General features: G+C 40.7%; 2 protein-coding genes across 2 annotated transcripts in view; one reads left to right on the plus strand and one right to left on the minus strand.

Annotated features, from left to right (window-relative positions):
* The window catches only part of TRDMT1 (tRNA aspartic acid methyltransferase 1), a 687,969-nt gene extending 686,293 nt beyond the window's left edge, over positions 1-1,676 (minus strand). The window contains exon 1 of the mRNA XM_050805403.1: positions 1,666-1,676. The gene's annotated coding sequence lies outside the window, so the exon portion shown is untranslated. The remainder of the gene's footprint in view (positions 1-1,665) is intronic.
* The window catches only part of MRC1 (mannose receptor C-type 1), a 98,352-nt gene that overhangs the window by 5,142 nt on the left and 68,173 nt on the right, over positions 1-25,037 (plus strand). Inside the window, exons 2-4 of the mRNA XM_050805393.1 lie at positions 8,969-9,370; positions 11,927-12,100; positions 17,876-18,040. Of these exons, the coding sequence (XP_050661350.1) occupies positions 8,969-9,370; positions 11,927-12,100; positions 17,876-18,040 (741 nt within the window). The remainder of the gene's footprint in view (positions 1-8,968; positions 9,371-11,926; positions 12,101-17,875; positions 18,041-25,037) is intronic.

Consider the following 25,037-nt stretch of genomic DNA (forward strand, 5'->3'; position numbering starts at 1 on the left):
TGATCTCATTTAGAAGTTCACGGTAGCTTTACCAGACAGCATTATTATCCCCATTTTACAGATGAGGAAGTAGAGGCTAGAACGGCTAATAGCACTAAGGCAACACAGCTAAAAAATGGTGGAACCAGGATTTGATTGCAAGTCTATCAGCCCCAAAGAACATAACCCTCCTAGCCACGCCCCTAGCCCCCTGAGGCTGGAAACCCCGTGGTTCCGTGTTCTCTGTCGTTCCGTCCCTCTTTTTTTTTTGAGACAGAGTCTCACTCTGTCACCCAGGCTGGAGTGCAGTGGCGCCATCTTGGCTCACTGCAACCTCCGCTTCCCGGGTTCAAGTGATTCTTCTGCCTCAGTCTCCCGAGTAGCTGGGATTACAGGCGTGCGCCATCATGCCTGGCTGATTTTTGTATTTTTAGTACATGCTGGCCAGGCTGATCTCAAACTCCTGACCTCAGTTGATCCCTCCTGCCTTGCCCTCCCAAAATGCTGGGATTACAGGCGTGAACCCCTACGCCGGGCCAGTCCCTCTTTCTAGACTGCTGCAACAGTTCTCTGCTCTTTCATTTCATCCTATTCTGAAACATTTCACACTGTACGATTGAGTTTGCCAAGTTAACAATAATAATAATGAACATGTATTAAGCAATTCCTGTGTCAGGGACTCTTCTAAGCCCTTTATTTAGATGATCTAATTTCATTCTCACGACGATGAGGAGGTCCTGCTATTTCCCCCTTTATTTTACAGATGGGGAAGTGGAAGCACAGAGTAATGTTGAACTTGGCCAAGGTCACACAGCCAGCGAGCAGTGGAGTCTGTTACCTGGGAGCCAAACCCTAGAGCTCTGATTATGTCATGATCAGATTGGCTTGATACATACCTACGGTGAACTAATTAATCAGTGGTGCTATGCATGGAAGAAGAAAGAGCAGTGTAGTGTCAGCTTCTTACCTAGTAAAGGGTTTTGTTTATTTATCTTAAGGGGGATCTGGGGAGGCTGGCATTCAGACTGAAGAAATAGGAGTGAGAGGAGAAACTAGCTGTGGAGAGGTAGGAGATTCAGGATCCACAGGTAGAGCGGTGGGCAGGAGGAAGGAAGCCTCTTCTACTGACGTGGGAGTGAATGGCCCCAGGAAGGTGTAGATATTCATATCTTTAAGGTAGTAGGAGGGAAGTTGGAAGAGTTTCTTGGCCTCTGTTTTGTCCTTGTGTTCAGACCCATACTGGGTTCATATTCTGTACTTTTCCAAAAGACCAATTGCAATGACCTAAATCAGTAGTTTCCCTGAATATTTTGGGTCTGAATGATCAAAGTGACAAATGAAGTAACTCTCCATTTTTTTTCTTTTGTTCAACATTTCTTTTCTTTTTCTTTTCTTTTCTTTTTTTTTTTCTTTGAGACGTGTCTCGCTCTGTCGCCCAGGCTGGAATGCAGTGGCACGATCTTGGCTCACTGCAACCTCCGCCTTGTGGGTTCAAGAGATTCTCCTGCCTTAGCCTCCCATAGCTGGAATTACAGGCATGCGCCACCACATCGGCTAATTTTTGTATTTTTAGTAGAGACGGGGTTCCGCCACATTCTCCAGGCTGATCTCGAACTCCTGACCTCAGGTGATCCACCTGCCTTGGCCTCCTGTTCAACATTTCTAAGCCTAAGACTCTGACTAACACCCCCCCATCAGCCCCCAGCACCTGGCATAGCTTCTTGAATGTACTAGGTGCAGGGTAAATATTTGTTTTTCACTTAATTTGGGTTCTTTGGGGAAAACATAGGTACATTTATTTAACTGAGGCTGGTGAGCATATTTCTTAGTTTGGGCTCCCCAAGAAGCTGTCCTCAGACAGTTGCACTTTGGTTTGAGGGCAAGTTAGTTTATTTGGGAAGTGAGCCCAGGAAACACTGGCAGGGGAATGGGGAAGTGAGACAGAAAGGGAAGGTGTGTGGACACCCAGTGACTGCTGTGGGTGATGGAGCGTAGGAGCTCTGGGTGAATGGGTGCCTCGGACTCATCCCGTCCAAGGTATAAGAGATTTAGAACCTTCAGTAGTTCTCCTTGGCCTCTGATGAAGGCCTCCTCCTACAGGGCATTCATTTTCTGACCCATCTAATTTGTGCCATGTTTGAGCCTAGAGGGTTCTGATAACCAGAAAAAGCCCCCAGGCCAAAAGACATGGTGCTGGCATTTGGGAGTGGGGCCTGCGTGCACCTAATCAGTGAAGGCCAAGGAGAAATAGTATAAATCTGGTGGCATCTGCTACAGCTACTTGCTGCTTTTCCTCTTATCCGGCTTCTCTGTCTTCCAGAAGTTACTTTCTTTTGCGTTTTAATGTTAGCATTTTATTTACTGATAGGAAAATCTAAAAATGTATAAGAAAATGTAGCATATCATACTTATCTCCCTGAACAATCACCTTTAATAAGCTAATTTTCTTTGCTAGCAGGCTTGGAAATTTAATGACTTGCTCTATGTTGTGGAATAATTTTTAAAATGCTTAAAAGAAATCCAGGCCAGGCGCGGTGGCTCACGCCTGTAATCCCAGCACTTTGGGAGGCCGAGGCAGGTGGATCACTTGAGATTAGGAGTTTGAGACCAGCCTGGCTAACATGGTGAAACCCCACCTCTACTAGAAATACAAAAATTAGCCGGGTGTGGGGGCACATGCCTGTAGTCCCAGCTACTCAGGAGGTTGAGGCATGAGAATTGCTTGAACCTGGGAGGCGGAGGTTGCAGTGGGCCGAGATCGCGCCACTGCACTCCAGCCTGGGCAACAGAGCAAGACTCTGTCTCAAAAAAAAAAAAAAAAAAAAAAAAAAGAAATCCACACCTATGTTACTGGATGTTTAGTCTTTAATCATTTTTAACCTGAGACATTGGGTTGAAACTTATCGCTTCTTCACTAAATGTATTTTGACCCTTGATATTTTTGCCCTTGAGTTAACCACAGCAGAGAGTGTACTCAGTGTGGCAGGAAACTTATCTCTTTTGTTTGTCATTAGCATAGCATGTAGCATGTGGTCGATGTTTGTCAAATATTTGTTGAAAAATAAATATGAGATTAGTAAGATCAAGTTAGGATGGTGGGAGAATCACTGCAATTCTGGAAATAAATTTCTGATATGTAAGTATTAAAAAAAGAAACTCACATATTAGATCCTACAAATGAGATTGCAGAGAAGTAAAAACAGCAACCACTGTGCCCATCCATTGATCTTTGCCTTATTTCTATTACAAAAACAGAATCAGTATGGACAAAAATAGGATGTTTATAAATGTTAGTGTGGTTAATATTGGTAAAAATGCCACAAGCTGCCTTTTGGCCAACGTCTTGAATACGCCTTCAGAGGAAGAAGTATGACATTTTAAGTCAGACGTGTTGCAGAGATGATGATAAAAGCAAAATGACATGCTGGTTATTTGGGGAGAAGAATAATGCACGATGAATGTATCACCATAGAGCAATAATTTTACATTTCCTTGTATTGTCTGGCAAAGGCAATATCAAACTTACACTGCTTCCTAATGGCAAAAGATAAATAAAGGAAACAAGAATAGATAAGTGTGTATTGAAATAGAACCTTTTCATTTCCAAGTACTCTTTTCGTAAGTATACACATTTCTAAATTGCTCTTCAGTAAAAATAAGCTTTCAGGGGAAAAACGAATATTCAATACACCTGTAATCATTAATCTATCATTAGATAAATAATTTATCTGGATTACTAGTCAAGATGCTTCCGCTTTAATAAATATTCTTTCATTCATTCAACTAATTATTTGTTGAGAGATTATTTATGCTCCCCAAAGAGAGACTGCGGCACTAAATCAGAAAGCTGAAGTCACCCTTGTTGTGAAATTTATATTCCAGTAGGGGACTGGGCGATTGGGTGCCTCGGACTCATCCCACCCAAGGTGCAAGAGATTTGGAGCCTTCAGCAGTTCTCCTTGGCCTCTGATGAAGGCCTCCTCCTACAGGGCATTCGTTTTCTGACCCATCTAATTTGTGCCACGGACAGAACATTAGTAAACAAATTGAAGAATTTATTTTAAGATGGTTATGGATATTGTATGGTAAATAAAAGAATAGAATGAGTTAGGATGATCAGCCTTCTAAGATGTTGACACTTGGCCAGGCGCAGTGGCTTACGCCAGTAATCCCAACACTTTGGAAGGCCAAGGTGGGCGGATCACTTGAGGTCAGGAGTTCGAGACTAGCCTGGCCAACATGGTGAAACCCCACCTCTACTAAAAATACAGAAATTAGCTGGATGTGGTGACATGCACCTGTAATCCCAGCTACTCGGAGGGCTGAGGCAGGAGAATCGTTTGAAATCAGGAGGCTGAGGTTGCAGTGAGCCAAGATGGCGCCACTGTACTCCAGCGTGGGTGACAGAGCAAGGGTCTGTCTCAAAGAAAGAAAAGAAAAGTTGACACTTAAGCTATGGTCTTAGTGAGCATCCCAAGAAGAGGGAACTCAAAACATGAAGTCACCAGTGTGGAAGTGAGCCTGGAGGGTTTGAGGAGCTGAAAGGTGGTGTAGTTGGTGGTGAGGGCAGATGGGTCACTGTGCCCTTTCTAATAAACAATGGTATAGGGGCTGGATGTATTTTTCCTGGGTACAGTGGTTCCCTTTTACAGGGTTTAAGTTGTTGAGGACTTGTAGTTAGAAACCTAATCTCCTTCCCACCCAGAAAACCTCTCTATAAAGGTAGATGAGAAAGAAAAGAATTTTATTATTGAGTGAGCATTCAACCAGAATGTGGTGTGCATCATAGGCAATCTGCAAAAGAGATGGGAAGCCAGGTGCATGCCTGTAATCCCAGCAATTTGGGAGGCCGAGGTGGGTGGATCACGAGGTCAGGAGATCGAGACCATCCTGGCTAACATGGTGAAACCCCATCTCTACTAAGAATACAAAAAAATTACCCGGGCGTGGTGGTGGGCGCCTGTAGTCCCAGCTACTCAGGAGGCTGAGGCAGGAGAATGGCGTGAACCCGGGAGGCAGAGCTTGCAGTGAGCTGAGATCGCGTCACTGCACTCCAGCCTGGGCGACAGAGCGAGACTCCATCTCAAAAAAAAAAAAGAGAGAGAGAGATGGGAAAAACAGAAAGAAATCTCACTCTCTTAGGTAGCTCAGTGAAGGCCACCTATTATATTAGGTAGGTTTTGCAATTTGGCATTAGGTGACAAGTCAGACCCGCTCCTCCCAAAAAACTGGGTGATCAGGTATTATCTTTTTTGATGATTCCATTTTTAAGAGAGGAAGACTAGAGCCAGACCATGGTGGCTTGGCCTGGGGTGATGGAAATGGAGTTGGAGCAAAGAGAATGAATTAAGGTATGTGTATTAGTCAGAGGTGTGTGTGTGTGTGTGTGTGTGTGTGTACACACAGAAAGGGAAGAAAAGAAGGTGGAGAGAGGGGGAGAGAGAGAATTATTTAAGGAATTGGTTCACACAATTGCGGAAGCTGGCAAGTCCAAAACCTGCAGGGGTGGAGGAGTATGCGGGAAACTCAGGAGAAAGTTGATATTGCAGTTTGAGACTGAAGCAGTCTAGAGCTGGGTGAGGTGGCCTGTAATCTCAGCACTTTGGGAGGTTGAGTCAGGAAGATCACTTGTGCCCAGGAGTTCAAGACCAACCTAGATAACAAAGTGACACCGCTGTCTCCAGTAAAAATAAAAAATATTAACTAGGTATGGTGGCACAGGTCTGTAGTCCCAGCTACTCGGGAGGCTGAAGTGGGAGGATCGCTTGAGCCCAGGAATTGAAGGCTGCAGTGAGCTGTGATTGCACTACTGCACTCTAGCTTGGGTGACAGAGCAAGATCCTGTCTCAAAAACAAATGAACAAACAAAAACAGAAATAAAGCAGTCCAGAGGCATAATTCGTTCTTTGCCAAGGTTCTTTGGGGAATTTCCCCTTCTTCTTTTTCCTCAGTTTGTTTTCTCTTAAGACCCTCACCTGATTTGATGAGGTCCACCCACACTGAGGAGGGTGAGCTGCTTTACTTAAAGTTGGCTGATTGAAATGATCATCTCGGCTCTAAATAATACCTTTATAGCAACATCCAGTCTGCTGCTTGATCAAATATCTGGGTGCCAAGACCCAGCCATGTTGACACAAATACAATTAACCACCGCAGTGTATTTTTGGGTAGAGCTGGTAGATTTCACTATTGTCTTAGAATGCAAAAACAAGCTAAAAATCCAGGCAGACTCCTAGGTTTTTAGCTTACGGATCTCAGGGGATGGTGGTGCCAAGAATGAGAAAGAGAAGTTTGGATGTTACTCGTTAAATGCTGTCTGTCTTAGAGTGAAATTAAGATGGACTGCAGATAAAAATTAAACATACAAAAGTCAGATAAGTGTAAAAACATCTGAAGAGGGAACACTATTCATGCATAAAGATTTTTGAATGTCTTCTCTTCAAAGACTGGTTACCAACCGGTTAATTGACTGAATTTGACCAGTTAACAAGACTGTTGTTTGAAAATGCAATGAAAATGGCCAAAGTATAAGGTGGAAGATATATTTACTATTATTAACAATGAGGTATTACTAAGCAAAGCTATCTGAAAAGTGGAAGATAAGTCCAGGTTAAAAAAAAACAAAACAGTAGATGGAATAACACAAACAAATTACATTAAATTTAGAGGCTAGTATAGTGGAGTTTGCAGATATCTATGGCAAAAGTTTCAGAGTTTGTTACATTTTGAGATTTGACAAGATAATTTACCTTTGCATAAAGTAAATGATCATAGTCACTGTTTTTTAAAAAAACGTTTTCATTTTCCTATTTCCTGTGTTTCATGGTGAGCAAAGCCCTATATTATCAACATTCTCATTTTATTGCCAAGGTAAAAAATTACTCATTTTGCCCCACTAGGTCACGAGCAGTTACAAAATGAGATCAGGTGTGGAAGGGAGCTCAGCTAGACGGAAGGAGACTGGGACAGGTATTGCATGTTCAGTGGGCAGATGTCAACTGCAGAGAAGCCAGCAGAGGCAGGTGTCTGGATCCAGGCTTTATTGAGTTCCGATTCCAAGAAATCAAAACAGCATGAATGAGTAACCCAGCAGAGGAGCCCAGGCAGAGGTTTGAAGTTGCAGAGAACTAGGAACCCAGGTAGCATAGAGGCAGTGAGAGTAGGTCTTACTCACTCTAAGTAAGACAGCATTTAATGTGTAACATCCAGACTTCTCTCATTCTTGGCACCACCATCCCCCAAGATCCATAAGCTAAAAGTATAGGCGTCTTCCTGGATTTTCAGCTTGTTTTTGCATTCTAAAACAATAGTGAAGTCTATCGACTATACCCAAAAATACACTGCAGTAGTTAATTTTATGTGTCAACACGGCTGGGTCTTGGCACCCAGATATTTGATCAAGCACCAGACTGGGTGTTGCTATAAAGGTTTCTTTTTTTTTTTTAAAGATGATCATTTCAAGGTAGGATAGAGGTAGGAGGTCTGGAACTAGTGTGGACAAGAGCATATAGAGAAGCGTGTCAGGAGAAAATCTTTTGAGGCAAGAATTTATTATAAGCGTTAAGTTTATGGGTCTAGCACTGATCTCAGAGTGTAAGGGGTGCTAACTTCCCTGCGGCGTTCGGAACAGGAAACAGAATACGCCTTGCAAAAATGCTCTGGAAACACTGAAGGACTCTGCTAGTGGTGTGGTTCTAACTTCTTTTAGTTTCGCTGGAGTTATTTAATTAAAAATAATGAGCTCATTTAGTCAGAACCTCAAACATCTGCACTACTACCAGCTCATTTTGAAAGAACAAGGTGAGTACATGGAATTTAGGAAAATGTCACAAGATGTGTTTAATTTCTGGATGTTTATGTCACAAAAGTAAAGCACTCAGTTACTTTCATTTCTATATTCCTTAACAATAAAGAAAAAAGAGAAACCTTTACATGAATTCAATTTTGATTTAATTAAAGGAAAAAAAAATGCTTACCAGATCCTTTTTTCCTCTTTTGCAAGAGGAAGTTCCGTTCTGCCAGTTAGCAGCTACGTGCTGTTAAGTATAAGCCATCGTTACATATTTACTTAAATCACCAGTTCCAAATTATGAATATACAAAATGTTATTTTTAAAGTTATTCTCGTAAAAATATTATCTCCAATGATATAAAATTTACGTTTATTTGTCCTTTATTGCAAACTTCACTATTAAATTATTAACAAAGAATACCAAAATGTGTTGAGATGTGTAATACTTCAAAATCCTATTCTAGTCCGGACGAGGTAGATCCCACTTGTAATCCTAGCACTTTGAGAGGCTGAAGTCGGAGGACTGCTTGAAGCCAGGAGTTCGAGACCAGCCTGGGCAACACAGTGAGACTCCATCTCTACAAAAATTTAAAAATCAGTTGATTATGGTGGTGTGAGCCTGTAGTCCCAGCTACTTGGGAGGTTGAGGCAGGAGGATCACTTGAGCCCAGAAGTTGGAAGCTACAGTGAGCCATGATTGCACCACTGCACTCCAGCCTGAGCAACAGAGCGAGACCTTGTCCTTTAAAAACAACAAGCAAACACACATCTTTTCTAGGACAGACATGCATTTAGTTTTACAGTTTATTGTATTCATTTTACCTAAATTTTCTTTTCCCCATTGATATTATTCCTTTCTGTTATCTCCCTTGTGTGTTCCATTCCTGGACAATCCTTGGGCATGTAAGGTGGGCCTTTTCAGGAGACTCTTCATAGTGAACTAGGACATTTTGAGGACATCCAGCTGAGTGCTGGCACCTTGGCAGGTCCTCAGTCCAGGTTCTCCCTCCAGCTTCAGGGATCCTTAAAGAGAGCTGGCCCCAGGTATAATCATCAGTACCTCTTTTCCTGCAATCTTAAGACTTTAGGGAAATGGAAGAGTTGGAAACTTTCAACCTAAAATATTGTCCTTGTTACACGAATCCACTTACCCATGCTTGCTTTCTTCTTCTTTTCCTGCTTCTTTCTTTTTAAACAGACACCAGGCAATTTTTAATCTATAATGAAGATCACAAGCGCTGTGTGGAAGCAGTAAGTCCCAGTGCCGTCCAAACCGCGGCTTGCAACCAGGATGCTGAATCACAGAAGTTCCGATGGGTGTCCGAATCTCAGATTATGAGTGTTGCATTTAAATTATGCCTGGGAGTGCCATCAAAAACTGACTGGGTTGCTATCACTCTCTATGCCTGTGACTCAAAAAGTGCATTTCAGAAATGGGAGTGCAAAAATGACACACTTTTGGGGATTAAAGGAGAAGACTTGTTTTTTAACTATGGCAATAGACAGGAAAAGAATGTTATGCTCTACAAGGGATCGGGTTTATGGAGCAGGTGGAAGATCTACGGAACCACAGACAATCTATGCTCTAGAGGTTATGAAGGTAAGATGCTTAGAATGTTTACCTTCGTGTCAAAATTTTCTCATCTTTTTAGTTGGAACCTAATTCAAGAAAATCATCATGTTCTTGTTTGGTGTGTACTAGAAATATCAATTGATCAGCATCTTTGTGTTTTCAACTATTCTGTAGAACTCTTTTGAAGACATGATGGTGAATAAATGTGGTAAAAAGTCCCGAATGATACTTCAGCTACTTTTAATTAATGGGAAAGCATTCTTTTAACTTTCTCTGAGGTTTTATTCTTTTAACTATGGGCTACATTTTTCAGAAAATCTTTTTCCTTGTAGTCTTTGAACCAAAGCCTCCTGGTTAACATTATAAAGTTGTAGTGATAAATGAATTTTTGCCAAATATTTCTTTTCCTTTGATTTAAGTTATCCCTGGAAAAATGATCCATAGAACATTCTTTCCTAATTCAGATTGCCTAAGATGAAATCTTGGCAGATCCCTTGACAACATGGGGTTCTAAATGTTTCTGATTTGTTTTGTCAGGTTATGGGTATTTAGAGACTGTAAAAATTAGACGATTATAAAATGTGAAGGATTAGCTTGTAAATTAATATGCAGTCTATTTAGTTAGCCATCAGAGAAGGTGATACCACCAATGTGGTGGGAGGAATCCTCTTATATGTAGTTGGTTTCTTGACCTCTTGAAGGTTAAATAAAATCAGAGTATTTAGTTCTTTCTTATATTGACCAAATTTCATTATCTGGTGGCTGCACAGAAAATAAAACAAAAATACAAAACACCTTGCAGCCTTGTTACAAAGGCTGGTCTCTTTAGTCAGATGATATTATAATCACATTTTAGGTTTGGATACTTGGTTATTGTGAAATGTTATCTAGAACAACCTCAAGGTCAGAGAAAGAGCCTACTTTTGGGGGCAAGAGATAACCTGTTTCCAAAATTGCTATGTTACTGGGCTACTAAGATTGGTTGAACCTAGCTTATCTCAGCTAAGACTGAGCAGAGCAATTTAGTTCTTTGTAATAATTTGTGAGCTTTCTATTTTCTATCTACATGCAGAACAGGGGAGAGTAGGAATTGAAGTAGGGTGAGAGAAGGGCTCAGAAAGAAGTTATTTTGAAGCATTTTTCAAACATAGCTTTAGAAGTGATATGAGAGCAAGCTAAGTGAACACAAAAGAACCTTTCAGGAAAAACTCAATAGAAAATTACAAGGAAGGAGAAGGGTGAATTAAACTTGACTGAGTCAAATTCCACAGATGGGTCAATTGTGCTAATTGAGGAGTTGAACTTGAGGAAGATTGGTGCTAAGAAATTGGATTTTTATTTTATTTTAAAATATAATATACTTCCCTCACCCCCTACCGTTTCTGTTTCCCCACTGGTTTTGAGACAAATATGCATAGGGTTTGGGCTGATAGTTCTCAAACTTTAATATGCTTAAGAATCAATTGGAGAGTTAGTTAAAACTACAGATCCTAAGCTCCCCGTTCTACTAGATTCTTAATATGTATATTGGGAAAAAGCCCAGGAATCTATTCAATGATTTCTATGAAGACCTGGGTGATTCTGCAGCATAGGGTCCATTGACTACATTTTGCAAACTCTCCAAAGATCTCCCAGCACTTAAGATGATCCCGTCTCTCAGTTCTAGCTCCTCAGTGTGACCATGAGATTGGGAACACACATTGAAGACAGTGTTGAGAGGATGTATTGTAGGGTCTCTTTATCTCTGATGAGAACATGGGGGAGAGGGTGGAATGGTGGAACTTTTTGAAAATAGGAATTATTTTAGAAGAATGGAACCAGAATTGTATACTTAGATGGATTTGATGGTTGTTTGGAAGTTCAGACTGTAAGAAGAGTAAATTGACGGCAGTTACATGATGTGTCAGTGAGGTAGTTGGGATTCTTTTGGCCTCATCAGTGTTGGGTGTATAGAATGGCTCAGTAATTATTAAATACAGTTAGTTAATAAAGCTGGCAGGCGTGGTGGCTCGTCCCTGTAATCCCAGCACCTTGGGAGGCTAAGGAGAGAGGATTGCTTGATTTCAGGAGTTATTTTTTATCTAGAGATTCCAAAGCTTAATGATTCTAATCAAGATAGAGAACTGTTTCAGAGGAAATTCAGAAGTTAAAGCTGGTGTCAATAGAGGAAGACGGAAAAGATAGTAGAAAATGAAGTGGTACTATGAATTATTATTACCACTTTAACTAGTACCACTTCATTTTCCACTGTTATTGGTACCACTTTGAATTGTACCATTGGAACATTTTCAAAAGGTATAACTTAACAAATTAGTCTCATTTGAAAATGTTCCAAAACACAGTGGAAATGAAGTGGCACTAAGAGTTATTTGCTAAGTACAGACTGCTCTATGTACCCAGCAAAAGACTAGAGTAGAAGGAGGAGGGAAAAAAAATAAGAACAACAACAACAAACATCCCTGTGTGGGTGCACCAAGTGTGATCAGAAGAGTAAGACCAATTCCTTCAGTAGGCTTCTGATTGGAAAGTCAATGTTCAGAAATATCACTCACATTCCAAGTTCAAGTCAATGTGTTTTTCCAGCCATGTATACACTACTGGGCAACGCCAATGGAGCAACCTGTGCATTCCCATTCAAGTTTGAAAACAAGTGGTATGCAGATTGCACGAGTGCTGGGCGGTCAGACGGATGGCTCTGGTGTGGAACCACTACTGACTATGACACAGACAAGCTATTTGGATATTGTCCATTGAAATGTAAGTACTGTTTATCACCAAGAAAAGTTGGGTACATTTAGTCTAAGAATGTGGTGAAAGACCTTGAATTTATCTAGAGCATTTTCCCCCAAAGTTATTTCATGTTTACAACCTCATTGTACCTACTACAGCCTTTTACAGATGTCATTATTTCCATTTTTCAATGGAGAAAATGATCTATATTGGCTGAGGACTAGAACACAGATGTTGGACTTTCTACTGTAGTCTTTGTATGTGTATTTTGATTTTGCCAGCAAGACTAGACTCACCCCTACTATCTCAGCATTCCCTGAGATCATGCTAAGAGGACTAGACTGCACCCCCATGGTCCCAACATTCCCTCTATCAAATGACCTCTTTATTTATTTATTTATTGAGACGGAGTCTCGCTCTGTCACCCAGGCTGGAGTGCAGTGGTGCGATCTCGGCTCACTGCAAGCTCTGCCTCCCGGGTTCACGTCATTCTCCTGCCTCAGCCTCCCGAGTAGCTGGGACTACAGGGGCCCACCGCCATGCCCGGCTAATTTTTTGTATTTTTAGTAGAGACAGGGTTTCACCGTGTTAGCCAGGATGGTCTCGATCTCCTGACCTCGTGATCTGCCTGCCTCGGCCTCCCAAAGTGCTGGGATTACAGGCGTGAGCCACCGCGCCTGGCCATGACCTCTGTATTTTTGCCAACTATCAGTTACTCAGTGAAAATTATCCTGTACACAATATAATATATACTTAACACTGGAGGTAGGTAGGCATGCTATTATTCCCTCATCTCTGAAATGCCTTACCTTTATGAAACCGTAGATCAAAAACAGAATTCAAAGGAAGCCACAAGCATGTGGTTTGATGGAGAAAGACATGAAGGTCCTGAATTTTGTGTCAATGTCGTCAAAAGCGTTCTTCACAGTGAAAATGGTAGTCATGATACTCTTCTTACGTTTAAATTAAGAAGAGTGCCATTTAGTTTCACACAGCTAGAAATCAATGGAAATGGGTAATTTATATGCTTCAAGGTTTCTTAAAATGAAAATTCAAGTTTAATTGCAAGGATGCAAAATAAGTAGTATTGCATTATCTTGGTGGGAAAGCACCAGAGCAGATGAATTCTTGGTGTTCTTCCACGCTGAAAAATCTGTAAGCAAATAGTGAAGCCAATTTTAGGTGAGGTGGAGAAGGGCATCATGTTGCGAGGCAGAGCTGGGGCTGAGAAAAGAGGAAAAGGAAGCATTCCTCTGTGCTTCACGTTCCCCATCACCAGACACCCTCTTCCTGACACTGGCTCCACCCTTCCCAAACTTCTTACCCCCAACCTCTCACCTGCTACTTTAGACCAGATCAGAGCAGCTCTTGTTTCCTGGTATCATCCAGAACTCTTTCTCCTGCTGCCCTGCAAAGGGACTGGGCAGAGCAAAGAGCATTCGATATGGTCTGGAATGATTATGACACTGCCTGAGTCACAATAGAATCACAACTCACCTTTCCAGACCACAACCCCACACGTAATCACACTATTTCAAGCATTATTGCAAAACAGAACGACTTACAAAAATATCTGAGTTTGACAAATGAAAGCCAGAATTCTAAGAATTGTCCTTATTTGTCTCTCTGGATTTATAATCCCTAATTATCCCATTAAAAGTAAATTTAATTTCTGATACCTGTATACTATTGTAATTGTCTTCAGAGTGCAGTCTCTCCATTCCGAATGAATACTCACAAAAGCCCACAGGCTTTCTGTTCATAGCAACACTGCTCTCTCGGTCTTAACTGAGGTAGTTCTATTTGTCTCTCTAATGTCAATCTTTAGAAAGACATTTGATGTCCATTGAAGGTTTATAGATGTCGAATATTTGTATTTGAAATATTTTTGTCCGAAACACATTGAGCAATTTTTTCCTAAGATAAAGCAGTACTTGGTTTTCAAGTGATTGAAAGTGCCTTTCTCCTTTACTTAATAAGAATGATATTTTCTTAATCTGTTTCATGTAGTTTCTTAAGGGTTTCTATTTCACAGGTCCAACTATAGCATCCTCCACATAAGTGAAATTGACAAAAGAGTTAGATGAACGTGTGATTTCATGAATGAAATGTGGAGGACAAATGCTAAGTTACTAATCACAAAGAAAACTCACAACCTTGGAAATCCTTGGATGTACGTTGGAGACATATCTTGAGTTTGTTCAGTGGAATAATTTTTTAGTCTTATTACTTGTATTTATGCCTTCACTGTCAAATTACATATTTTTTCCTGTTAAATGTAAAATAATCATAGAAAATAAATTGTTTGATTTCAATATGCATTAAAATTTTAGAGCACATTTTGTACATTTAATATCTTTCTTAAAGGGCTTTATAGTCTTACAATCTGTTTCATTTTGTGTTCTTTTCAAAAGAGTTTTTTATTTTATTTATTTATTTATTTTTGAGACAGGGTCTCACTCTGTCACCCAGACTGGAGTGCATTGGCATGATCTTGGCTCACCACAACCTCTGCCTCCCAGGCTCAAGTGATTCTCTTGCCTCAGCCTCCTGAGTAGCTGGGATTATAGGCACCCACCATCATGCCCGGCTAGTTTTTGTATTTTTAGTAGAGATGGGGTTTCACCATGTTGCCCAGGCTGGTCTCGAACTCCTGACATCAAATGATCTACCCACCTCGGCCTACCAAAGTGTTGGGATTACAGGCGTGAGCCACCGCGCCTGGCCAAGCATTTTATTTTAGATCAGCTTTAAAACTGGCAGGTTTTATACAGGAGGATGAGGAACTAGTTATTAACCTAGTAACACTTAATAGATGCTCTCCATTGTCTGTTGCATCATTTATTGTAATGCTTTCCTTCCATGGAGACATTATTTTCAAGTATCATGAGAACAGGAAAAGGAAAAGTCTTGGTTCTCTCAATTCTCTGTAGCAACTTTAGCTTCCAACATCAGTTGTGTTGGTTCACTGTGGGAATTTGAACTCCTTGGGGAGATGGTATGCAATCAGCAAACCTATACATTCATTGAGAAATATGTTTAAATCCCTTGGTTTAAAATATACTTTCTTTAAGTGAAAAGCCAATTGCGTTTCCTTCTTATGTAATTTATGTCACTTGCCTCCATTCCTAGGTTAAACAACAACAACAACAACAATAAAACCCTTTTTTATATCTCACATTTTCTATATATATATATTTATATATATTTTCTATATCTCTATATATATTTTCTCTCTGTGTGTGTGTGTGTGTGTGTGTATGTGTGTGTGTATATATATATATTTGTAGACGGAGTCTTGCTCTGTCACTCAGGCTGGAGTACAGTGGTATGATCTCGGCTCACTGCAACCTCTGCCTCCCGGGTTCAAGCGATTCTCCTGCCTCAGCCTCCTGAGTAGCTGGAATTACAGGTGTGTACCGCCACACCTGGCTAATTTTTTTTGTACCACACCTGGCTAATTTTTTTTTTTTTTTGTATTTTTAGTAGAGACGGAGTTTCACCATGTTGGTCAGGCTGATCTGGAACTCCTGACCTCGAGATCCACCCACCTCAGACTCCGAAAGTGCTGGGATTGCAATTATGAGCCAGGGCGCGTGGCATTTTCTACCATATTATAAACAAAACCTTCCTCCACGTGTCTAAAACGAGTTGTTTAAAACATCTCTATCTTCAAATATACCCCAAATTAATCTCATTTGAATGGTCTCACTGACATAGACATGAAACTAACAAGAGCTCAGATCATTATAAATTTAGTATTACTGATTCAAATTTATTTTTATGTAAACATATGATGATTTTGTAGTTAAAGCATCTTAAAAATTTCTATGCTATTGCCTGAATCAAATTTTGATATGTTTTCTTCCTCTTCGATATGTCATGGGACCACAAGTTTCATATCATGGTGTGTGGTTTGCATATTACAAAAAGGTCTATGATCACTTCCTCATCAGATATAAAGGGCAATTAGATACAGTTAAGACTTACAAGAGTGTAGGCTATGTGCTTGTGGAAAATTGCCTAATTTCTTAGCAAATTGAGTATTTCTCAGAACATTTTCAGAGAAGTTATATAATACTTCCTTTTCTCCTTACAAATAAATGAAAAGATTATTACTTCACATGGCTTGTAAGCAGAATTTTATATTATTAAAAAGAAAAAAGAAATATGCACTATACGAAGCATGCAAAAACCTTTCATTTGTTTACTGGCTTCACAAACATCATATATGTGAAAGACTATCAATAATATTTATCTATATATTATTGGCTGCTTATAGAGTACAATCAGGTTTATGGAATTTATTAGGAATCATAACACAGCAAAGGAAGAAATCAGCTTGTGATTTTTTTACTCTGTGGAATGAAAAAGTTACAAGCAACGTTTGCTATTGCTAAGAGCTCCACCTGTATTAAATATATTCTAGCAATGAGAAAACGAGACTCCGAAAGTTAATAATTTATCTGAAGTCAAGTCTCCAGTGAGCTATAGGACCTCAGGTGCAGGTCCAGGCCAGTCTGTCTGCAGGAGTCTGTTACCTTCCCTGCTGACAACCTTATGCTTCCAGAAAGACCAAACTAGAATGTGCAGGCAAAGGCAAAATATCTACCTGCCGAGAAGATGTACGTTTATTTTCTTTGCTTTCCCTGCCTTACTTTGCTAGATCAAGGAATTTGGGCTGGTGTCTGTTCTTTTAAAACAAGTTTTATTCACTTTGGGAGGCCGAGGTGGGTGGATCACAAGGTCAGGAGATCGAGACCATCCTGGCTAACACGGTGAAACCTGTCTCTACTAAAAATACAAAAATTAGCCACGCGTGGCGGCGGGCGCCTGTATTCCTAGCTGCTGGGGAGGCTGAGGCAGGAGAATGGCATGAACCCGGGAGGCAGAGCTTGCAGTGAGCCGAGATCACGCCACTGCACTCCAGCCTAGTCGATAGAGCGAGACTCCGTCTCAAACAAACAAAGAGACAAACAAACAAACAAAAAGTTTTATTTTTATTTTTATATATTTAGGGGGTATATGTGCAGATGTCTTGCATGCATATATTGCATCATGGCAAAGTCTGGTTTTTTAGTGTACCCATCACCTGAACTGTGAATATTGTACCCAACAGATAATTTTTCAATCCTCACCCTCCCACCTTTTGTAGTATCCAAGGTCTATTGTCTTTCCATTTGTCTCACTTCCCAACTCAACTGATCCTGAAAGGGAGATGGTGCCTGCCTTTCTTTCTTTCTTTAGGAAGGGGGAAGAGACTGGATGTAGTTGATCCTTTGAAACCTCATCCCCCACCTCCTACTTCATTTCAGGAGTAAAGAAAATCTCAAAGCCACCTTAAAAACAAGTAAAACAGTCCGAGCATGGTAGCTCACATTTGTAATCCCAGCACATTAGGAAGCCGAGGCAGGAGAATGGCTTGAGAACTGGAGTTTTAGACTAGCCTGGGCAACATTGCGAGACCTCATTTCTGCAAAAATTTAAAAAATTAGCCAGGTATGGTGGTGCATGCCTGGAGTCCCAGCTACTCGGTAAACTGAGGTGGGAGGATTGTTTAACCCCAGGAGTTGGAGGGTACAGTGAGCCAAAATCACAGCACTGCCCTCCAGCCTGGATAACAGAGCAAGACTCTGTCTCAAAAAATAGAAAAAGAAAAAGAAGTAGAAGCAGGGGAAAAAAAGAAAGGAAAGAAAGAAAGTGCTTCAGGCAAAAATACTCCTAGGCTGGTTTAAATAATGCTATTCACTGAAAGTGTTTTCCATGCATAATGCATCAAATTCCATCTGATTTCTTTCACAGTTGAGGGCAGTGAAAGCTTATGGAATAAAGACCCGCTGACCAGCATTTCCTACCAGATAAATTCCAAATCCGCTTTAATGTGGCACCAGGCAAGGAAAAGCTGCCAACAGCAAAACGCTGAGCTCCTGAGCATCACAGAGATACATGAACAAACATACCTGACAGGTAATGACATGAAAAGAAAAGTCACAAGTAAAATCAAGAGTGCTTTATTTTTGTATAATTTAACTTACAAGTCAACAGCACAAGTGTTTATAGATGTTATATGACAGAAGCAGTTCTTAAGCAGTTTATGCAGATGTTATGCAAATCTGTACTCTGAAAAGGACACCAGGAATGGCAAATAGCTCTCATCTCCTGAGTCAACTGTTGGTTGTAAGAGTCTCTAGAGCCTCTTACAAAAGAGGCTAGAGTCTCTTAGCAAAAAATTGCTAAGAGGGATTCTGAGGGCTAATCTAGAATCAGAGTAAAATATGCCACAGTTGATTAATGATGTCGTTCTTGGATGCAAGGCAGTGGAACAATCTTGGTCAAGTATCCATCATCCAGGTCTAACCTGAAGCCTCTTGGTCAAGTATCCATCATCCAGGTCTAACCTGAGCCTCTTGGTCAAGTATCCATCATCCAGGTCTAACCTGAAGCCTCTTGGTCAAGTATCCATCATCCAGGTCTAACCTGAAGCCTCTTGGTCAAGTATCCATCATCCAGGTCTAACCTGAAGCCTCTTGGTCAGGTATCCATCATCCAGGTCTAACCTGAAGCCTCTTGGTCAAGTATCCATCATCCAGGTCTAACCTGAAGCCTCTTGGTCAAGTATCCATCATCCAGGTCTAACCTGAAGCCACAAGTCTTTCATTAGCCTCATAGAGGTCAAAATGATCAATTAAAACAGCGCTACCACTGGCAGGGACAAGTCAAAGGCTGCTTTGAAATCCTGAAACCCTGAGTTCTTTTTGCCTCCCGTCCCTTGAACTCCCAGGCTCTACCAGTTTTCGGTTTTTATTGATACTCTTTCCACAGTGTGTTTGGTTTGGTTGTTGTTGTGTTGTGTTTTGTTTTGTTTTGAGATGGAGTTTCCCTCTTGTAGCCCAGGCTGGAGTGCAATGGCGCGATCTCGGCTCACTGTAACCTCCACCTCCTGGGTTCAGGTGATTCTCCTGCCTCAGCCTCCCAAGTAGCTGGGATTACAGGCGCCTGCCACCACACCCAGCTAATTTTTGTATTTTTAGTAAAGACCGGGTTTCTCCATGTTGGCCAGGCTGGTCATGAACTCCTGGCCTCAGATGATCCACCTACTTTGGCCTACCAAAGTGCTGGGATTACAGGCGTGAGCCACTGCACCCAGCCAATGTGTTTGTTTTTAAAACATCTGTTCTTATTAGATTGTGAAGACTAAAAGAGCTAAAGTTTGCTTGAGAAGAGAGTATCTGTCTTAGGTTCTAAAATATACACTTGGGGAAACAGAGAGATTAGGACCAGAAATTAGTGTGGGAGCAAAAGCATCCCTGATTTCTTGCCCCCAAAATCTCCTCCCTCCGGTTTCTTGGGACACGGCTAGATTAATATTAATCTGTCTCTGCTCCTATGACTGCCGTGTTCAAAAAATCCCTGTGGCTTCTCATTTTCCATCAAATAATTAACAAAATACATTTTGCCTGACATTCAAGGTTGCCATCTGCCAAACATCTGTACAGTTCCCGGTCTTGCATTTTGCAGTCCCGACAAAAGAGAAGTCTTGGGTTCCTTGATTTTCCTCATCCATTCTCACCCTCACATCTTTTCCCATGTCATTTCTTTTGGCTGGAATTCTCACAATTGTATACAGTTGAAATGCAATTCTGTTTCCATCTGCATTTCTCTTATTTGCTTATTACCACTTTTATTAATATAATAGTTACTCACACATATGTCCTGCTTCCTCGACAACACTATAAATACATTAATTTGTTATTATTTATTTACTCATTCATTCGCTCATTCCCAAGATACCTGGTACCCATGTGCCAGGCTTTGTGCTAGGTCCTGGGGACATCAAAGCTGACCCTATCTTGTCCACATGCAGCTTCAAGTCCAATGGGAAAAAACAGATGTAAACAAGAAAACAAACAAATGAATAGGTACCAATTACAACAAGTCCTGCATGGAAAGCAAACTGAAGGCCATGTGGAGATTGTGTCAGAGGGAGAAATAGCTGAAAATGGGGAATGTCTTGTGAATATCTATGTCCCCTCTTCCCACAAGGAGATTCACACAGAGCCTTCCAAGGAAGAGTCTCGCTGAACGTTTGCTGACTGACACGTGCAGCAAAATAAAAATACTTAGAAAATCAATCTCCTGTTTGGAAAACTAGAGAGTTCATGGCAAGAAGACAGTAAATGCAGTGGTTCTTCTGTGGGAAGTGGCTTATTCATCACCTTAGAATTCTGTTAAAGTGATGATGCCTGGGCCAAGACCCCGAAGATTCTAGATCAGTAGGTGTGACTCAGGGCACAAGAATCTGCCTTTCATCAAACTCCCAGGTGATTCTGAGGCAGCTGGTTGAAAGACCATTATCTGGTAAAACACTGTGTGGGTTCCTGCTGCATCCAGGTGCCAACACCAGGCAGCGGAGCAGAGGGGCTAAGAACAAAGATCCTGGAGCCAGACTGCCTAGGTCCTAGCTCTGTGAAACTGGGGGAGCTCGTGGGGATTTCCTGAGGCACCTGTGCCTTGGTGACCTTGTCTGTTAAAGGAGTTAATGTGTGTGAACCCATGTAAGGGCAAGAGCATACTCCCTACCTGGCCTCGTTTCTTAGCACCTACCTTTGTCCAGCTATTTTCAGATGACACCCGTCACCAACCAGAACACCTCTCTCCTATAAGTTATTGTTAAGGAGACTGAGGATAGAAAGCAGTATGACGTCACTGTGCATTCATAGTCTTAGAGATAGGGTTCTTCCTCTGTCTACTCAATTATCCTGTTTTGCATTGGCCTTTAGGACCGTTCTAATAGTGGAACACAAAGGATTGGAGTGATTCATATTTACAACCATGCACAAAAATAAGGAGGAAGAGGAGAAAGTACAGAAGAGACAAAAGTAAATTTATGTAGATGATGAAGGAAAAGAAAAGATGATTCGAGGCAGTCCTGGGGTTATTTGGGCAGACCTGCAGGCACGAGAGAAAATGTATCAGAGGTGGTCTGGGCACAGTGGCTCACGCTTCTATTCATAGCACTTTGGGAGGCCGAGGTGGGTAGATCACCTGAGGTAGGAGTTTGAGACCCGCCTGGCCAATATGGTGATATGTTGTCTCTACTGAAAATACAAAAAATTAGCCAGGCGTGATGTCAGGCTCCTGCAATCCCAGCTACTTGGGAGGCTGAGGCAGGAGAATGGCTTGAACCTGGGAGGTGGAGGCTGCAGTGAGTCGAGATCGCACCATTGCACTCCAGCCTGGGCAACAAGAGTGAAACTCGTCTCAAAAAAATAAATAAATAAAAATAAAAAAAGAAAAAAGAAAAAAAAAGAAAATAAAAAAATATATATATCAGAGATGCAGAGGTGAAATGGTTTCAGTTGGTGTGCTTCTGGTTTTGTGTTTGAATTTGTTTATGGGGTGTGTTATCTCTTGGAAGCCCGGGGACAGAGCACAGGTTACTTTGTGCTCTCTCCACCAGCTACACAGAAGGAACGAAGGATCTGAGCCGACAGCAGCTTTGCCCAGGCACAGACTCATTTCCTGGTCTCCGGACTCTGCTATCGGACTCTGGCTGCAGGAAATGCTTCCCTAATCAGCAAGGGCTATTCTTGTGTCCATCAGGACAGCAAACAAGCCCCAGGAGATTCAGAGGCTGGGTTCACCTCAGATACTGACTTGAATCTTATCCAAGCCTCCGGAATTTCAGTCAGCAAATTTTCACTGGCATCTGGATAAGAATGGCATCTCTAATGAGATCTGTAGTACTTCCTGCCTTTCTTTAAGTAAAAAATATCAGGCATTAGAACAAGAAAAAATCTGACAGGGAATTTAAAAAATAGGGGAAAGATGTTCTCTCCCCACTGTTTATTTGAAAGAAAGGGATGACACTCAGCATTGATTGAGATATATTGGGGAAGAATCGAAAATAGTGGTGTGAGTGTGTGATTGCGATCCACTCTCTTTTGGAAAACATGCCATTAAAATGAAAAAACAACCTACAAAATATTTACACTTTTAAATAAGTTTTCTTTTATATGAGGGTTTTGAAAAGTCAGTATTTTTTTTTTTTTTTTTTTTTTTTTTTTTTTTTTTTTTTTTTGAGACGGAGTCTTACTCTGTCGCCAGGCTGGACTGCAGTGGCACCAGGGCTTAAGTAATTCTTGTGCCTCAGCCTCCTGAGTAGCTGGGGCTACAGGCACGTGCCACCACACCCAGCTAATGTTTTGTATTTTAGTAAAGACGGGGTTTCACCATGTTGCCCAGGATGGTTTTGAACTCCCGAGCTCAGCTGATCCGCCAGCCTCCGCCTACTAAAGTGCTGGGATTACGGGTGTGAGCCACCACGCTCGGCCAGAGTCAGGGTCATTGTTTAAAAATGTAGAACCTGGTTTGATGACTCTGTGATTAAATTGCCTGCCATTACTGAAGAGCTACCATGTAGTAGATTCTGGGCTTTAGTTCTAAAGCCTACAGCAACTTCATGAATGAATATTATTAGCCCCACAGTATAGATGAGATAACAGACTAGGAGGGAGAAGTTAGGGAACTTGCTTAATGCCTACTGTTTAGAAAATAGCTGAACTGGAATTCAGCCATCTTTCATTTCACTGCCTGTGTCTCACGCACAGAACACCTGGGGATCCGCTGGTTCCCAAAGCACTGATGAGAACCTTTAATTTTGTCAACATTTCCTGGCTCCAGTAAATGTATTCCAGATTGGTGGTGATCTGATTTCATATTATCTGCCGGGTGAAATGTTTCTGCCTGGCAACACGTTTGTGCACTACCCACAGCTGTTTTATCGTCTTCCCTTCTGTTTCTACCCTGAAAAATGTTGGGACACTCTATGGAGTCCCTGAGTCCTGAATCAGATTTATGACTCCTTATGTGCAGGATGAGGATTTACAGAACTGAAATAAGATATAGGAAGTGAAATTTGACTTGTTTCCCGATTGTTTTTACCAGTTTCCTTTGGTACTGCCTGAAAAACACATTGGACCTCAATAAGAAAAAAAAAAAAAAAACACGAAAATAAAAATACCAGTGTAATATTGGACTTTTGTGTCTCTTCTATCACATCTAAGTTCAAAGTTGGTATATAACCATTTCAGACAATTAACAAGTTCAGACAACGTATGCAGAAAACTTACGCCTTGAGCATGTGAGGCTGGACGTGGTAGCTTAGGTCTGTAATCCCAGTGCTTTGGGAGGCTGAGGTGGGAGGATTGTTTGAGTTCAGGAGTTCAAGACCAGCCTGGGCACTATAGCAAGACCCTAACTGTACAAAAAAATTTCTGGTTTGAGTTGGTGTCTGGAAACAAAACAAAACAAACAACAAAAATTTAGCACATGGAATTGTTGCTTTGTGAGGCAATACTAAAATATTTTGGTCTGTTCTTTTATAAAATTACAAAAGCATATTAGAGAAAATTATTTGTGGACAACACTCATCTGCTTTAAGAGATATATTTTAATCCAAGGTTTGAATTTTGTTTCGAAGTCACACCTTTTGCCAACCTTAATTCAATATGAAGCTATTGATAATAATAATAATGGTAATAATAACAGTAGTAACTTAACATTTATTGGGCACATACTGTATGTCAGGCCTTGTTTTAAAAAGTATTAACTAATTCAATTTTTCAAGACAAGTTTATAAGTACTTAGAGCTGGTAAAAAATGTCAAAAGATATTTCTCTTAAAGAGCTATTATCATTTCTTATGCCAAACACAGTAATTTAGTTACGTAATCTCAGACAAAACTGACTTCAATTCTTTAATCAGCAAATTATTTACAATTTTTAAAACTTAAATACACTTATTTTCTTAACTAAGTTTTTTAAAATCCCAGAGTAATTGGTTTTGGGAATAGCTAGTATGAAAATGCTACTTTTAGGAGCATGTCCTGTAGAATACATCTCTGCAAGTAGAGAGATAAGTATTATTCAAGTTAGTACAACTTTAAATAATTTGTGAAAATTATTTTAAAGAATTTCTTTTAAAGGTTGTTGAGTACAGTGTTGTGCAACCCGTAGTCTCAGCTACTTAGGAGACTGAGGTAGGAGGACCGCTTGGACCCAGGAGTTTGAGAGCAACCTGAGCACCATAGTGAGACTCCATCTCTAAAAAATAAAAATAAATTTAAAAAATGTTTTTAAAAGCCAAAGGATAGTTATTATTTTAATTAATTGCTTTTAATCAATTAAAATAACTCAGAACAGAGAATTCTCATTGATGGTTTAAAAAAGATAGAAGTGGCCAGGCACGGTGGCTCACGCCTCTAATCCCAGCACATTGGGAGTCAGAGGTGGGCGGATCACCTGAGGTCAGGAGTTTGAGACCAGCCTGACCAACATAGTGAAATCCCATCTCTACTAAAAATACAAAAATAAATTAGCCAGGCATGGTGGCCATCACCTGTAATCCCAGCTACTAGGGAGGCTGAGGCAGGAGAATCACTTGAACCCGAGAGGCGGAGGTTGCAGTGAGTGGAGATTGTGCCACTGAACTCCAGCCTGGGTGACAGTGTGAGACTCTGTCTCAAAAAAAAAAAAAAAAAAAAAAAAAAAAAAAAATGATAGTGGTAATAATAGGTTAGAGTGTTTCCTGTTGAAGAAATGAGGTCCGTGTTGTCTGTAGTTTTATGACTTCCACATCAGTCGTAGTACAGAATTTGAAACATTGTAATTGTAATTTTGATTTCTTAACTGCTTAAGCAAAGCATCCTTGGTGTTAGCATAAGCCCTTAGTGATTTGTATTTAATCATCATTTTAATGAAGAAGAGAAATTGACTTTAAAAAATCATAAAATAAAATTCTTAAAATAAGTTTGGAAATACGCAGTTGAGGTAATACTTAGTCATATTCACACAACACTATCTTTGACACTATCCTTGAGAAAGTAGATAATAGTTAAGATGATAGGGTTTGAAGCCTCATTGGATCTGGGTTGGAACCTTAAAAATCTTTCCAGGTTACCTAG

This window comes from Macaca thibetana, chromosome 9, assembly GCF_024542745.1.
Source record: "Macaca thibetana thibetana isolate TM-01 chromosome 9, ASM2454274v1, whole genome shotgun sequence".
In the NCBI taxonomy this organism is placed as follows: domain Eukaryota; kingdom Metazoa; phylum Chordata; class Mammalia; order Primates; family Cercopithecidae; genus Macaca; species Macaca thibetana.